This window comes from Malassezia sympodialis, genomic scaffold (assembly GCF_000349305.1).
Source record: "Malassezia sympodialis ATCC 42132 genomic scaffold, msy_sf_4, whole genome shotgun sequence".
In the NCBI taxonomy this organism is placed as follows: Eukaryota; Fungi; Basidiomycota; class Malasseziomycetes; order Malasseziales; family Malasseziaceae; genus Malassezia; species Malassezia sympodialis.
The window spans coordinates 59,129-75,519 of record NW_017387802.1 but is presented as its reverse complement, the minus strand read 5'-3'; the positions used below and the strand labels follow the sequence as shown (position 1 = coordinate 75,519).

Genomic DNA, 16,391 nt, shown 5'->3' with positions numbered 1-16,391 from the left:
CTCCGCGAGGATGGCGGCGGGATATGCCCGCTCAGGAACTCTCGTCGCTTTTGGAGAGCCACTGGACAGCGCCGTCGCTCGACCGCGGTGGATGCCGCGCCCTTCTGTCTCAGGCCAGCGACCTATCACAGCGTTGCTGTGTCAGTCGATGCCAGGCTGCGATGCACTTGCCTGTGAAGGTGCGTAGGAATAGCTTACAACAGTGCCCTCATTGTGCTCAGACCGTATGTCTCCACCACCGTGCGCCTTCTCGGCATGCGTGCACGGGCGCGCACCCCAAGCGTGCTCCGAAACCTGCTGTATCTTCCTCGTCCAAGCCCCAGGCTACCTCCGATACCCAGATACCCGCCGTCGCGGCGCCCGCCCCTCGCCCCACATCGAGCCGCTTTGCTATCGCACGGCGCGCCGCGCAAGAGCGCGCATCCACTATACGTGCCATGCAGGAGCGCCATGCACGCGGCATGCTTTCAGACCCTGAAAAAATGCGGCTCGCGCAGCTCATGGCACAGGCCGCCGAGGACCGCCGCGCCGCACCGTCCGGGGCTCCTGCCTGCACGCTCATGTAGGTCCCACACACGTGACACATTCCTCCACGCCGGGCACGGTCTTCGACGCTCTCCCGCACGCCATGTCGGATTCGTCGAGCCATCGCCCGCTCACGGGCTCGTCGCGCTCCAGCGCGTCGAAAGATACCGTGTATACCATCGGTATGGCCTTGACCATTGTGTCCTGCGTGTTTTTCTTACTTTCTTTCCTGAGTTCGCTGGCGGGCCTGGTGCGTGATGCGCCTCCGCCCACGTCGGCGTCTTTCGCGGGCAGCCGCTACTACGGCCGCTGCAACCCCTACATGAAGCCTGGATACGTTTCGCACGATCCGTACCCTGTGTGGAAACCGTACGATTCGACGTGCCAGTCGACCCCCATCCTGCCCCACTTGCTGTCTCTGCTGCCTGGCGCCAAAGTGGGGCCGGTGGCGGCGCTCCGTGCGCAGAACACGCCCAAGCAGGCTGAGGACGAGGTCATCCGCACGGTCAAGAACCGCACTATCCTGCTGGTCGGCGATGCGGTGGATCGGGCCATGGTGCGCAACCTGTGTGCCATGGTTGGCGAGACCCCCGTGGCGGTCGACGCGTCGCACCCTTGGGGCGCAAGCCTGAAGCAGGTCTCGGCGTACACGGGTAAGAGTGCTAACAATGTCGTCCTGGCCGACTACTGCTTCATTCCGCAGTACTCTACGTTGGTCACGTCGTTCTACCACTATGGCGCCGACACGGACGAGCTCTGGCGTGCCCAGCCGTCGTACTTCCCTCCGGGTTCATTCGAAAGCCGTCTCAAGAGTCTTTTGCAGCCGTACCTGTCGTCGATGTCCTCGTCACCTGCTTACAATGGCGTGCAAGCGTCCTCGAGCCAGCCGGACCTCGTCGTCTTCTCGTCTGGTCTGTGGGACCTGGCCGCGTGGGCTATGGAGGACGATAGCGAGCACCTGGATGCCACGGGCGATCTGTCGGACAAGCGCCTCGAGTGGTGGCGCTCGCGCATGGTTGACATGCTTGTGGAGCTGCGCAAAGTGATTGGAAGCTCGGCGCCCATTGCGTGGCGCAGCACGCACATGTCGATGTCTACGGCGAAGGACACGGTCGAGTCGTTCATTGCCAGCACGAGCGCTGCTGAGCCTGTTGCGCCGACGGGTACCGGTCATCAGTTTGCGCATCCCCACCGCATTGCGCAGCTGAACGAGGCGCGCAAGTCCTTCTTGCCGCTCCTGGGCCGCGACAGTGTGCGCGGGAAGCTGAGCAAGACAATTTGGTCTCAGTCCAACGAGCCCTACCTTCGTGATATGCCGTTTGGCGAAGTGACGCTTGGCTTGCCGTTGCAACAAGACAGCCTCCTGACACCGGGTCTGGAGTCGTATGCCTTCCTCTTCTGGAGCATGGTGTTCTTCGAGCTGCACGATAGTGTCATCTAATGGGCGGTCGCGTGCGCGCGGACGCTACTCTGTAGCACTTCCATGCTAAATACCGTATGATTGTCGTGGACGATACTCCGGCCGAGTAGCAAAGTGGTTACTGCGACGGCTTTAGGTCTCCTACACCGCCGTTATTCGTGGGTTCGATCCCCACCTTGGTCATACCTTTTGCCACGTCCCCGTGCGAGTGCTGAGCTAAGCACGCGTTCGTCCGCAAGTGGCGAAGCACACCTCGCCCTTGAAGGTCTCCGCATTGGCCTCCTCTGTTCGTGGCTAGTTCTAGGCGTGTCCTGTCGCCATGTGAGTAGAAACCACTAACCATGGAAGGTCGCGCTATGCGGAGCAGTTTTTCGGCACGCGTCCTTTGGACCGCGAGAAGGCGGAGCAGGAGCTCGCGATGCATCTCCGCAAGGCCACCAGTCCCGAGGAAACTTCCCCCAAGCAGAAGCACGTCCGGAAATGCATTGTTTACACATGGGACCACAAGTCATCCCAGTCTATCTGGACGGGTCTGCGCAGCCTGCCGATCCTAAACGACGAGGTACAGACATTCAAGGCGCTTATCACCGTGCACAAAATCCTGCAAGAAGGCCATCCTATCGTCTTACGCGAGGCCCAGGCCCAGGCCAACTGGTTCGAGACGTGCGCTCGCTTGAATCGTGAAGGTCCGCGTGGGTATGGCCAGCTGATCGCTGCCTATGTCTCGCTGATCCAGTCCAAGCTGCGCTTCCACCGCGTGCACAAAGAGTTCAATGGCCTCTTTGAGTATGAGGAGTACATCTCTCTCAAGAACATCGACAACCCCGACGAAGGCTACGAGACGATCATCGAGCTGATGAACTTGCAGGACCGCATCGATAAGCTTCAGAAGCAGGTGTTTGCCACACTCCGGGGACGTGCGAACGAGTGCCAAATTTCGTCGCTCGTCCCTCTGGTCAAGGAGTCATACGGCATTTACAAGTTTTTGACCTCGATGCTTCGTGCCATGCACCGACGCACCGATGCTATGGATGCACTCGAGCCCCTGCGCGGACGCTACCAGAAGCAGCACCACGAGCTCCGCCGCTTCTACTTTGAGTGCGCGAGCCTCAAGTACCTGACGAGCCTGATCAATGTGCCCAAGCTAAATGCGGAGCCACCTAGTCTTCTGGCCCCGCCGCCCGAGGCGCCGGAGCTGCCGCCGCGCCAGGAGACGCCGCGCGAGCCCACGCCTCCGCCGGCCGGTCCCTCTCAGTCTGAGATCGATGAGCAGGCCCGCATGCTCAAAGAGTTTGAGGAAAAGCAGCGGCGTCTGAAGGAAGAGGAGGCTGCCGAGGCACGCCGCAACGAGGAGCTCGCAGCCCAGCGAGAGCGCGAGTTTGCCGCACAGCAAGCGAGCCAGGCAGAGCACCAGCATCTTCTGCAGGAGCAGCTGCTGCGCTCGCAGGAGATGAACCAGATTCACGGGCGTGCGGCGGAACTGGAGCGCGACCTGCTCTTTATGCGCGGCCAGTACGAGCGCGACCAGCTCCTGCTGCATCAGTACGATGCGCGTGTGAAGGCGCTCGAGATGGAGCTGGCCGGCGCAGCCCAACACATGCAGGCGCAAATGGGCGGCAAGGACGAGATGCTGCAGCAGCTGCAGGAGCAGGTGGATACGTGGCGCAAAAAGTACGAGGCGCTGGCCAAGCTGTATTCGCAGCTGCGGACCGAGCACTTGGACCTGCTGGGCAAGTACAAGCAAGTACAGCTCAAGGCGGGCAGCGCCCAGGAAGCGATCAACAAGATGGAGCGTATGGAGCGCGATGTCAAGGCAAAGAACCTCGAAATGTCGGATATGATTCGCGAGCGCGACCGTGCGCGCCTGGAGCTGGATCGCATGCGCGGCGGCGAGCGCGAGGAGGTGGAGCGGCTCAAGCGGGAGCTGCGCTTTGCTGAAGAGCGCGCCGAGGATGCCATACAGGCACGTGGCACGGAAGTATCGTCCATCATGGCGCGTATGAATGCGCAGATTGCTGAGCTGGAAGAGTCACTGGCCTCGCACAAGGCGCAGCTGGAGGCCAAGGATGCAGAGGCGCTCATTCTTCAGGAGGGTATGGATGCAACGATCCGGCAGATGAACGACATCCGCTTGGATCAGGGCACGTCCGATGAGGCCCTGAATGCCCAAATTGATACCATCATCCTTGACAACTCCAAGAAGCTGAGTGCGATTATCGACTCGATTCTACAGGCGTGTGCTGACAAGCTGGACGATGCGCTGTACGAGCTCGAGTCACCTGCCTCGAACGGGTCGTCCACAACGACGCCCGAGTATGTGCTGTCGCTCATTGAGAAGACGCAGTCGTCGTCCAACGAGTTTGCGGCCGTCTTCTCCATGCATGTCGAGCAGCAGGCTGGTGGTGAGCATGTGGCCGTGATCAAGTCGGCGAACCAGATGGCCCAAGCCGCGGCCGACTCGCTGGTGAGCTTCAAGGGCATCTTGCGCTTCTCCCGCGACGAAGATGCAGTCGAGCGCCTGACGCAGGTGGCGGTGGAGGCCGGCAGTGTGCTGCTGCGTGTCTTTTTGAACGTGCAGTCCTTCCGTCTCGCGGGCTTGAGCATAGCGCAGCGCAGCAACGTGGCGATGCAACAGAATGCCCTGGCAAGCCAAGCGCTGGGTCGACTGTCCGATGCTGCCCAGGGACTGATTGCATCCGGACAGCAGGTGGGCGCGCAGGGCAGCGACCTGGGCGATCTGATCGAGCGGGAGATGATGTCCGCTGCGAGCACGATTGAGCAGGCGACGCTGCGGCTGCAGGCGCTGCTGGGCCGCGACAAGTCGTCGTCGCGCTACTCGACGACCGAGCTGCAAGTGCACGACGCGATCCTCGAGGCGGCGCTGGCGATTATGAAAGCCATTGGCGGCCTCATCCGCTCGGCCACCGCGAGCCAGGAGGAGATTGTGGCGCGGGGTCGTGGGTCGAGCACGGTGCAGCAGTTTTACAAGAAAAACAACCGCTGGACCGAGGGCCTCATCTCTGCGGCCCGCGCAGTGGCATTTGCCTCGACCATGCTGATCGAGGCAGCTGATGGTGTGATTATGGGCACACACAGCCTGGAGCAGCTGATTGTGGCATCGAACGAAGTCAGCGCTGCCACGGTGCAGCTGGTCGCTGCCTCGCGTGTGAAGAGTGAATTCATGTCCGAGACGCAGGACCGCCTGGAGCGCGCGGCCAAAGCGGTGACCGAGGCGTGTCGCGCGCTCGTCAAACAGGTGCGCATGATCACCGACCGCCAGACGTCGTCCGAAGACATTGACTACGCGCGTATGGCGACGCATGAATTCAAGGTGCGCGAGATGGAGCAGCAGGTCGAGGTCCTTAAGCTGGAAAAAGAGCTGGCTCAGGCTCGCCGCGTGCTGGGCGCGATGCGCCGCGCCGGCTATCATGCCACCGAAGACGAATAGGTATATATGTAGTCTATGTCCTTAGTCGCTCTCCGCCTCTTGGGTGCGGTTCTGCACGCTAGCCACAAAGGCACGAGCGCGGTCTAGGACGGCCTGAACGCCGTCCTCGTCGCCGATGCGCTTCTCGATCACGAGCCACTTTTGCAAGAGGGCCTTGATCTGCTTCGTCGAGTGCTTGCGAGCGACAAACACGCGCTCCATCAGCGAGCGGACCCCATTGATGTTGCCCAGGCGCACTTCCTGGTCCATGTACTGCCACCACAGGTCCAGGCGCTTGGGGTAGCGCGACACGAGCGTCTCGAACATGGTGCGTGCATGTTCCACGTCGCCGATCTTGAACTCGGCGAGAGCGTACGCTGTAAGGGCCCGGATATGCTCGCGCTTATCAAGGCTCTGCAGGCTGCGCGACACAAGCTCATGGGCCTCCTCCGCGCGCTCGTGGCGCAGAAGAAACTGGTACCAGTCGATCCACACGCTGGGGCGGAAGCCAAACTTTTTTGCGGTGCGCTTGAACAGGTCCGCAGCCTCCTCGAGCTTCTGCGAGTTCTCGAGGATAGACAGCAGGCGCATGTGCACTTCAAACGCATCGTTAAGCTGAATGGCCTCCTTGAACACGGCATCGAGTGTCTCTGGCGAGCCGTACATGTTCTCGAGGTTCAGAAGCGCAATCCAGACATTAAGCTTTTCCTGCTCCTCGCGGAAGTGGATGACCTTGAAGGCGCGGCGCGCGACCTGGCGGGCCTTTTCGACATCGCCCGTCTGAAGATAGAACGTCATGAACTGGATCCACAGGAACGACGAGTTGGGTGAGCCCAGCAGCACGCGCTCAAAGTCGGTGGCCGAGTCGAGTTTCTTCGTAGCGATATCGTCGGCAAAGTCGTCCTCAGCATCTTTTTTGGCAGATGCTTTCGTTACGGGCTCCTCGTCGGAAGACTCTCCATCGTCATCCTCGTCCATCGGAGCATCCCAGCGGAAGCCCTGCTGGAGTGAGTGAAACGGTGCTTCGTTGACATCGGCATCGTCTTCCTCGTCGAGATCGTCTTCCTCATCGACATGGTCGTCATTGGTAAGATCTCCATTATCGTCTTCATCGTCGTCGTCTTCGTCGACATCCTCATTGTCAACATCTTCGTCGTCGTCGTCATCGTCGAGATCTTCATCGTCGTCGTCCTCGACATCGACATCTTCATCGTCGTCGTCCTCGACATCGACATCCTCGTTATCGTCGTCGTCCTCTTCGTCCTCCTCCCCCTCATCATCATCTTCCGCTTCACCGTCGATAAGGCCCTGCTCAATTTCCTCTTCATCTTCATCATCATTGAGATCGCCGTCGTCTTCCCCATCCTCCTCGTCGTCTTCCTCCTCGTCCTCGTCCTCATAGTCCTCTTCGTTAAAGTACGAGGGCTTCAGACCAAAGGAGATACGCTTCTTCTCGGCGTCCAACTTGAGAATGACGGCCTTGACCCGGTCCCCGACCGCATACGCACGCACTGCATCCGACTTGGCGTTGTCGGAAAGCTCGCTCTTGTGACACAAGCCGCTAATGTTGGTCCCGTCGATCTGCACAAACACACCATACTCGGCCGTCGCACGAACATGGCCACGGACCTTGTCGCCCACGCGATAGTCGCCCCACTGCGTCGCCGATGGTTTGCTCGGCGCCAGGCGGCTCTTTTTAAGCGACATCTCGACCTTGCCAGAGCCGTCCACCTGTAGAACCGTGCCGGTGACGCACTGACCAACGTGGAAGTGGCGCCGGAAGTCTTTCACGTACTCGTCAAAGAGTTCCTTGATCATGACACGGGCATCGACTCGGCGTCCAAGCGACACATACACGCCATGGTCCGTGATCGACTTGACAATACCCCGCACCTGCTGGCCCGTCTCGAGCTGCGATGCAGTGTCCACAGGCGCGTCCGTTGGCGTGCCTTGGCCCAGCCGCGACGGACGCAGCGAAATGTCCACTTCCCGTCCGCCTCGGCGCACGTCCAGCACCACGCCACGAACCACATCGTGCACAGCCGGCAGCACGGCCTCCGTCAGATCGTCCGCACACTCGGTCACATGCAGACGCGCACGGTCGTGCGTGCCGTCGAGAGCGACCGTGCATGCAAGCTGCGGCGCATGGCGCTCCACGATGCGGCCTTCGAACTGCGAGCCAGCGACGACCCGCTTCGAGTCGCCCTTCGGCGGTTGGTCACTCAGCACAACCAGGCCCTTGGCCGCATTCTTCTTCACGACGTAGAAGTTCGACAGCAGCTCGCCCTCTGCCAGCGATGCACGCACTTCACTCACCTCCGCTCCACGCTGACGCGCGACGCACGCCAGTGCTAGCAGCGCGCGCGTGCCGGCCGGCTCGAGCAGCGTAATGGCGACGTCATCACGGACCGTGACGACGCGCGCCTGGACCTTCTCGCCAAGCTCGACGGCGTCCACGTTAAGCTTCTCCAGGTACGCCGGCGACGCCTGCTTGATGCTGGCCAGGACCCGGCGCTCCTCCGGCTCCACCTTGATCAGGCGCACCTTGCACACCTTGCCGGGGGGGAAGAGCTCGGCGAGGTGCGCAGCGGAGAGCGTCGACTCGGACACCTCCGCCAGGGGCACAATGGCCCGCAGCGTACCGCCCAGCTCGACTAGCAGGCTGGCAGGCAGGTGCTTCACCACGACAGCCAGCGTGAGGGCACCAGGCTGGGCGTCTGCGATGCTCGTGATCAGTGGCAGCTCGGCCTGCACGAGCGAGCGCTTGAGCGTAAGCACAATGCGGTTCCGCATGGGGTCCGTGTGAAGGATGCGCGCGTTCATCGACAGATTCGGCTTGAACTTCTTCTCGGGGTGCGCCAGGTGCACGTCGCTGAAGTGCAGAGGGAACACGACACCGTCGACATTGCTGCTCAGGCGCACAAAGATGGCCTGCGGCGTGACTTTGCGGATCGTCACACGCACCACCTCGCCGACGGGCACCTCGCTCACGCGCATATACTGCTTCTCCAGCACGGACGGCTGCAGGCTGAGCAGGAGCAGCCGGTCGGTCATGGCATGCCCCGTCACTCGCGCGGCATGCTCCGAGCCGACGCGGTACTTGCCCTGCGTCGGCGCCAGGGCATCGATGTGTTCGTCGGCGACGTGCGAGATGTGCACAAATGCCGCCACATCCGCGCCTATGACTTCGCACATGAGGCCCCAGCCCGACAGCACGGTCGTGACCCGCACCTGGACGCGCTCGCCGATCGGGTACGCGTCCGTCAGCGCCTGGTCACCGACTAGGGGCGTGCGCAGCTCACACACATGTGCAGCAGCGCTCAGACCCAGGCGGCGGGCGCCCACCGTATCGGCTGCTGACTCCTGCAGCTGGTCCAGGTCGCCCGGCATATTCCACAGCACACGCGCAAGGATCTTCTTCCCCGGCGCCAGCGCCGCTTCGTCCAGGTGCGGAGGGACGTGGAAGTTATCAATCGTGCCATCCAGCATGCCGAATAGCTTCACATTCAGGCCTTGCGGCACGCGTGTCGTGATCAGCGCCTTCACCGGCACACCCGGCAGCATCGCACTCTGACTGGGCGGCACACTCGGCACATTCGGCGCGCCCGGCTCGGCGAGCGACACGCGCAGGACGCGCCCGTCGACCGCGCGCACCAGCACCAGCACCACCTGGCCCACGCGTAGGGGCGGCGGCGTGTACTGGAAAGGCAAAAAGCCATGCAAGTCGTCGTCCACGCCCAGCTCCAGCGCATAGCCATGGTCCTCGCGGCTCGTCACGGTCGCGGAGAGCACGTAGCCCTCGCTCAGGTCGCTCGCGCTGATGCCCTCGTTGACCACATGCGGCTCCAGCGTGAGCTGCACACGCTGGCTCTCGCGCTCGTACTCGCCGCCTTCGCGGCCGAGGCCCGCCTGCCGCTGGGTGCCGGGCGCGCCCACTGATTCCACGCTCGCACGAACCCATTGACCCACACTGAAGATCTCATGAAGCTCCGGGGGCGCCTCTTCGTCTGCGTCGTCGAGGTCCTCCTTGTCGCTCTCGTCGTCCAGAGCCGCCTGCAGACGCTCCGTCAGCTGGCGGCTCACACTGGTCACTGGCACGTGTCCTAACAGCTGGTCGCACATCGACACGACGATAGCGAGGGGGTGTACGGCCAGCACACAGCACAGCATTTTTGTGCCGGGCAAGAGGCGCTTGTAGTTGAGAAGCTCAACGCGCTGGCGGTCGGTCGGCGCTGGCGTCTCCGTGGCCTTCTTCGCCTTGGTACGCGCCTTGGGGGCCGGCTTTGTGCGCTTCGACTTGGGCGTTTCCTGGAAGAGGTCGTCATTCATCGACTCTTTGCGCCCCTCCAGCACCGACTGGCGGTACTCGAGCGGGGTCAGGCCCGTGCCGCCACCACGTGGGAACGCCGCGACGGCCGACGGGCGGGCAGCGACGTTGGGCGCCACAGGCACATCCTTTTTAGCTTTCTTTGTGGATGTCTGTGTACTTGACGACGCGCGCTTGGGATGCGACTCGTCCGTCGTCCTGCTCCGCTTCATCGCGAATGCGAGACAGAGCCGCTGCCATGCCGTGCCCATTTTTTTGGCCCACAGGATGAGGTAAGCGTACCTAAGCTCACCGCTTCGCCAGGGCCGCCTGCGCCTGGACGATGCGCGTGTGGATCTGGGCCGTGGTGTGCCTGTACGGCGTGGCGCTGGGGGCGTCTGCACACCCTGCGGGGCAGCAGGCATTCCAAGTCGATGCGCTGGACGAGACTGGAGGCCCTTCCCTACCGCTGCTCCGCAGCTGGTCCATGCGCACGCTGGAGCGTACGTTGCGCCACTAACGCAGTCCCTCATGGACAGCGCCTCTGGCGACCAGAGGCGTTCAAGTGGTGGCTCCGATGGCGTCGCGTCCCTTTTGTGGACGTGACAGAAACAGCCGATCTGGGCCAGTCGTCAGCGCTTCGTGCCAGCGGGGCGCCGTCCTTCCCGAGCAACCTGCGCTACGAGGCGGCGCTCCCGCCTATGTTTGAGCTCGTGCGCGAGGATGTGCCGCGCTACTACATGTCCAAGCTCACTTCGTTCTTCACGCGGTACTATCGCTCCGACACGGGTGCCAAGAGCCAGCGCTGGCTGCAGACGCAGGTCGAGGCTCTCGCTGCCTCGCTGCCGACCTATACCCGCGTCCAGGCCTTCCAGCACCCATGGCAGCAGCGATCTATCATTTTACATATCCGAGGCGCCAATGCGACGCTGACGCGGGAGCGCGGCGTCACGATTCTGGGCGCGCATCTGGACAGCATCAACTTCTTTCCGTTTTTTGCTGCACCGGGTGCGGACGACGATGGCAGTGGCACGGTGACGCTCCTTGAGGCCTTGCGTGTACTGGGAGAGGCTGGCTGGGTGCCCGAGTCCGACGTCGAGCTGCATTGGTATTCTGCCGAGGAAGGCGGCCTGCTGGGCAGCCGCGCTGTCGCTGCGGAATACGAGCGCAAGCACCGCCGCGTGCAGGCTATGCTCCAGATGGACATGACGGCCTTTGTCAAAGACGGTACACAAGAGCGCATCGGCGTGGTGACGGACTATGTGTCGCCTGCCCTGACTGACTTTGTGGAGCGCCTGGTGGGGGCCTATCTTCGGCTCCCCGTCGTCCGGTCGGTCATGCACTATGGTGCTAGTGATCACGCAAGCTGGTCAGCAGCCGGCTACCCTAGTGCTTTTGCAATGGAAGCGTACGTATGCTCGTCCTCACGCCCAGTCCTTTTGAAGACTGCAACCTGCAACGTCTCCATGTATGTCTTGATGGACTCACCGACCAGACCTCGCGTGATGTGCCGGAAGCACCCGAGTTCTCGTTCGCACACCTGCTCCAGTTCGTGCGCCTGTCTATGTCGTTTGTAGTCGAACTTGCCGGCTGGGTCGACGCGTAGTCGCCTGGCCCGGTGGAGGTCCCCAGATGGAGGTCCGCTGTGCTCGTGCCGTGTTGGGCCTCCATGACCGAGGCCGTTGAGCTTGGGGCGCTGGGTGGTCCGTCCCATACGCAGGAGCCGGCGGCGGCGGAATCGACTACACTGTACCGGGGAAATGCCAGGCCGCTGAACCTGACGCCTGTTCTTGACTCGAGCGCGCTCCAGCCGCATGCTGCGCCACCGGAGACTGTGTACACGAGCGATTCTGTCCGCATTCCGCTGCACTCGCCGTATGCGGAGCGAGACTGGACTGCGTGGAACTCGATGCTCAAGGCGTCCGCACATAGGATGTCGATGCCGGATGCGCCGCTGCGGCAGCGTGCGGAAGCACGGCCGGATCAAGCGCCGCCTCGCACCGAGCACCGAGAGCCACACGATATGGTCGGGTGGGCGACCGCGTCCATGTCGCAGGCCCAGCGTGTGCCAGAGCCGAGCCCGGGGGATGCATCGCTCACATTGCAGTACACCCACTCGCGTCCGTGGGATCAGCCGTGGTCATTCCGTGACGCGCTGAACGGCCCCTTTGAGCCTGGTTCCACGAGGCCCCAGACAGACCCGCCCCCGGCGGCGAGCTGGAAGCGCACTATTGCCTTGTTCTTTCTGCGTCACCCGTTTGTGCCGCTGCTCCTGCGTATCATCAACATCCTACTCATTTCGTGCTCCCTCGCGGTCAGCGCGCGCCTGCACATCACGCTGGAGCACGAGGGTCTCTCGGACGCTGTGGGCGTGAGTCCTCTCACGGGGATCATATTTTCGCCGCCCGCGATCGTGCATGCCATATTCCAGGTATGGCTCGAGTATCGGAGCCGGCCGATTGGACTGTGGCAGGCGAGTTCCAAGCTTTGGTACATGATGCTGGAGCTGCTGTTCGTGTGCCTCTGGTCCGCAGAGCTCTCCCTGGCATTTGACAACTACTTCACGTCGACGCTAGTGTGTGTAAATGCATACTCGCCGTTCTACCGACGGCCCTATTCCCTGCCGACGGAAGACCCCATCCCCCGGAAAAGCACGTTGTGCGGCCTGCAAATCGCCATGATCTGCGTTTGCTTCGTCTCAGTGGCCGTGTACGTGTTGGTATTCATGGTATCTCTCTTTCGCATATTCTACCGCGTTATGTTGACGGCCTACTAGCTTCCGTAGATATCCTCTCCGGCACCTGGATGTGTCCCGCGGCGATCGCCTGCGCGACGCGCCGCTGCCACAGGGTATGCAAGTCGAGCTGCGCTCCCCGCGCGCGATTCGCCAGCTGTGCGTGCTGGAGGGCGGCCGTATCAATGCGCGTGCGGGGCCGCCGCCCTGGCGGAGCAGGCGGTAGTGGCTCGGATGTAAGGCCGTCCGCTCGCTTCGCCGGCACATGCTGCAGCGTCGGCCGCCGGTAGTGCCACCAGCGCGGCACAGGCGGCTTCGGCCGCTCCGGCGACTCCCACAGCATGGGCGTGCGGTGCTGTCGGGGGACCTGGACAAAGACGTGCGTCTCGGGGTATATGGGGGGGCGGTCCACAGGCGCCATGACCTGCCACGGTGGGATCGATGCGCTCTGCCTGGCAGCGATGAGGGCAATCTCTTCGTGCGGCTCCAAGGGCCGCTTCCGCGGCCGCCCGCGCTTGCGCTTGATCGGCGGCTCGTCCGCGATGCCGTCGACAGGCGCGCCGCTCCCGTCCATCCGCACGGGCTTCGCCGCGCCAGGCGTCGAAAGCGGCGCTTCATTCCGCGGCCGCCCTCGCTTGCGTGGGGCAAGCGGCGTCATGAGCCGGTCCAGCAGAGACGTGTCGCCGGCAATATGCGGCAGCTCAGCACTTGTGCGTGCAGCATACGGCGTCGAATGTACAGGTACCGCGTCATCCTCACCAAGATCAGTAGCTCCATCGCCCTCAGACGACGGCTGCGACTCATATGGCGACGAGGGCTCGCCACTGGGGTTGGCGGCCGGCGCGCTTCCCACAAAGACGTCGTAGCTGCGTAAGTCACGGGCACGTACAAATTATCAAACGCGGAACTGGAGCTGTGCGCACCGCTAGTGCCATGGAGCGTGCTGTGCGCCCGCCAGGGCGGCGCATCACGCCTTGGCCCCACGGACCGCGGCGCTGCGCCAGGCCGAGCGTACATCGCGGCTCGTCGCGTGCAGGATGGGTCGGTGTGGAGGCGCCGCGCCAGGCGCCGCTCGTGCATGCCCCGCGACGGGCCTGGGCGTCATGGCGCGAGGCGTCATGAGCGCACTCGCATATTGAGTCCCGCGTTTCGTACGTCGCTTCTCTAATGTGGGCGTCTATATCCTACCAGCCAAGCTCTCGCCCGGGGAACGCACGCGTCTCAGCGCGCTGGTTCAGTCGATGGGCGCCGTGCTGTGTCGCACCTACGAGGATGCGAACGTGATTGTGACGGAGCTGCGCGCACCCATACGCATCGAGCTTCATATACCGGCGACTGAGCGGGTATGTAGTGTGGCTCACACAGGCGAAACCGATCGTTGGCGTTGAATGGCTGCATGCGTGCCAGGCGCAGGGCATGGCCCCGGCGTACGGCCCCTACCGCGTGTATGAGCCGCGCGATGCGCGGGCAGAGCCACCGGCCCCAATGCCCCCCTCGCGCGAAGGCTCCGCCGAGGCGGAGGACGATGCATCCCTGCCTGACGCGCCCTTTGCGTGGGTCAACAGCGAGTACGCAGTCTTTCGAAGCACGCCTCGTGTCTGCGTCAACCAGTCCTTGGTGGACCAGCTCAAGGTCCTGCAGCGGCACCGACATCTGACTAGCGATGCCCACAGCGAGATGGCCTACATGCGTGCTGTCGCGGCAGTCAAGGCGGTCCCTTTTTCTTTGCGTGATTGGTCTGTGACGCAGCTGCAGCAGATCCAGGGCGTCGGACCCAAAGTGGCGCACGCCATTCGGCAGTTTTTCGAGCAGGGCAGCATCGCCGAGGCAGACGCTATCCAGGCGGACCAAGCGCTACAGACCATGCTGCAGTTCACTCAGCTGTATGGCGTGGGACCCCGAACCGCTGAGCGTGCGTACCAGGCGGGCTGCCGCACACTGGAAGACCTCACGAGACGGTGCCAGACCAGGCTGTCCATGCACCTTGGCCCAAAAGAGAGCCTTGCGCTGCTGCCAGACCTGCAGATGAAAATGTCGCGCGATGAAGTGCAGGCACTCGCGGACGAAGTGCGTGTGGTTCGCTGACCGCAGCTGATGCGCGACGTGCGGTGCCTCCTCCCTGATGCACGCTGCGTGATTGCAGGCAGCTTTCGACGCGGTGCGCCGTGGTGCGGCGACATCGATCTTGTGGTGACCGGCACGCTGCGCAGCTCGGCGTCAGATACGCTAGCCGCCCTTGTGCGGCGTCTGCGCGCATCGCACCGCGTCACCCATACCGTCTCCATCGCCCGGCAAAGTGCTGAGAGGGCGGCCGATGCGCAGCTCGGCGTCGATGTGGCTGAGGTTGTCTATGCGTGGGACTGCGACGGGCGCCGTGTGCATCGACGCGTCGATCTGGTCCTGGCGCCGCCTGCGCAATTCGGGGCGGCCCTCCTCGCATGGACAGGCAGTGTCGTGTACGAGCGCGACTTGCGGCGGTGGGCCAAGACACAGGGGTACTCGGTGCGTAGCGTGTCCTAACGCAGTTCTCGCACGGCGGCCTTGTACGCGCGGACGGCCTCGTAGTGCCGACGCCGACCGAGGAGAGTGTGTACGTGACCGTGTCGTTCATACTAGTTTCGCGACGCTTCATCTACCAAACATCCCGCCGCCGCTGCGCAACGCAGACTAGTCATTAGGCTGTCACCTTGTGCAGCGACTCGGCGAGGTGGCGCACATTGTGCTCCGTGATACCGGCCACCGAGATACGGCCGTCCTTCGTCAGATAAACGTGGTGCTCGTTGACGAGCTGGTCCACCTGCTCGGGGGTGATGCCGAGGAAGGCGAACATACCGATCTGGTTCGTGATGTGGTCCCAGTTGTGCTTCGAGCCGTACTCGTTTACGAGCAGGTTTTTCAGCGTCGCGCGCATCGAGTTGATGCGGTCGGCCATGCCCTTGACCTCAGCGAGCCACTGCTTGTACAGCGCGGCGTCCTCGAGGATGGTCGAGGCAATGCGCGCGCCATGCACGGGCGGGTTCGAGTACATGGGGCGGATGGTGATCTTGAGCTGGCTGCTCACGCGCGCGCGCTCATCGGGGCTGTCAGTCACCAGCGAGAAGAGACCGACACGCTCGCCGTACAGGCCCATGTTCTTCGCAAAGCTCTGGCACAGCGCGATCTGGTGGCCCTGCTCGACAAAGTGGCGCAGGGCGAACGCGTCGCGGTCGGCATCGCCGCTCGCAAAGCCCTGGTACGCCATGTCAAACAGCACAAAGTGCTCCTTCTCCTTGATCACGTCCGAGATGCGCCTCCACTGCTCGTGCGTCGGGTCGACACCGGTGGGGTTGTGCGCACATGCATGCAGGAGGATGATGCTCTTGCTTGGTGCCGCCTGGATGTCACGCAGCATGCCCTCCAGATCGAGGCCGACCGTGTTCTTGTCGTAGTACGCGTACTGCTTCACCTCCAGGCCCGAGTTGCGGAAGATGGGGGTGTGGTTGCCCCACGACGGCGTCGGCAGGTAGATCGTCTTGTTGTGGGGGTAGTGGCGTGCAAGGAACTCGCCGCCAATGCGCAGTGCGCCCGTGCCTGAGATCGACTGCGTGGTGGCAATGCGGTTCTCCTTCAGGGGCGCGGAGTCGGCGCCGTACGCGAGCGTCGCCGCGAGCTGCTCAAACGTGGCGTGGCCGGTGATCGGCAGGTACTCCTTGTCAAGGTCCTGCTCAAGCACACGCTTGTCGGCCTCGAGCACACTCGGCAGCACATACGGGTCGCCCTCGCCATCGCGGTACGCCCCCACACCCAGGTTAATTTTGCGGGGGTCCGTGTCACGCTTGAACGCCTCTGTCACACCGAGAATGGGGTCTGGTGGACCAGGCTTAACACCAGCCCACACACTGAGCGTGCGGGCTGCCATGAAGGCGCGCTGGTACGCGGCCGGCCGGGCCGCGCGGGCAAGCATAATAGGGATCATCGTCAAGGGGCACTGGGTGGGGTG

At 62.9% G+C, this 16,391-nt stretch overlaps 5 protein-coding genes across 5 annotated transcripts; 3 read left to right on the top strand and 2 right to left on the bottom strand.

Annotated features, from left to right (window-relative positions):
* Window positions 1-628: 628 nt before the first annotated feature.
* MSY001_0852 (uncharacterized protein) lies at window positions 629-5,393 on the top strand (the record flags this gene model as incomplete). The annotated part of the gene is made up of 2 exons (XM_018885944.1): window positions 629-1,908; window positions 2,294-5,393. 2 exons carry the CDS (start codon window positions 629-631, stop codon window positions 5,391-5,393), a joined length of 4,380 nt encoding a protein of 1,459 aa, XP_018739467.1.
* Window positions 5,394-5,414: 21 nt separating this feature from the next.
* MSY001_0851 (uncharacterized protein) lies at window positions 5,415-9,911 on the bottom strand (the record flags this gene model as incomplete). Its single annotated transcript, XM_018885943.1, has 2 exons — window positions 5,415-9,835; window positions 9,860-9,911. 2 exons carry the CDS (start codon window positions 9,909-9,911, stop codon window positions 5,415-5,417), a joined length of 4,473 nt encoding a protein of 1,490 aa, XP_018739466.1.
* A 468-nt stretch (window positions 9,912-10,379) lies between these two features.
* On the top strand, window positions 10,380-11,284 carry MSY001_0850 (uncharacterized protein; the record flags this gene model as incomplete). Its single annotated transcript, XM_018885942.1, has 2 exons — window positions 10,380-11,086; window positions 11,113-11,284. The coding sequence occupies 2 exons, from the start codon at window positions 10,380-10,382 to the stop codon at window positions 11,282-11,284; spliced, it is 879 nt and encodes a 292-aa protein (XP_018739465.1).
* Window positions 11,285-13,653: 2,369 nt separating this feature from the next.
* On the top strand, window positions 13,654-14,497 carry MSY001_0849 (uncharacterized protein; the record flags this gene model as incomplete). Its single annotated transcript, XM_018885941.1, has 2 exons — window positions 13,654-13,755; window positions 13,778-14,497. 2 exons carry the CDS (start codon window positions 13,654-13,656, stop codon window positions 14,495-14,497), a joined length of 822 nt encoding a protein of 273 aa, XP_018739464.1.
* A 589-nt stretch (window positions 14,498-15,086) lies between these two features.
* MSY001_0848 (uncharacterized protein) lies at window positions 15,087-16,367 on the bottom strand (the record flags this gene model as incomplete). Its single annotated transcript, XM_018885940.1, has 1 exon — window positions 15,087-16,367. One exon carries the CDS (start codon window positions 16,365-16,367, stop codon window positions 15,087-15,089), a length of 1,281 nt encoding a protein of 426 aa, XP_018739463.1.
* Window positions 16,368-16,391: the final 24 nt, after the last annotated feature.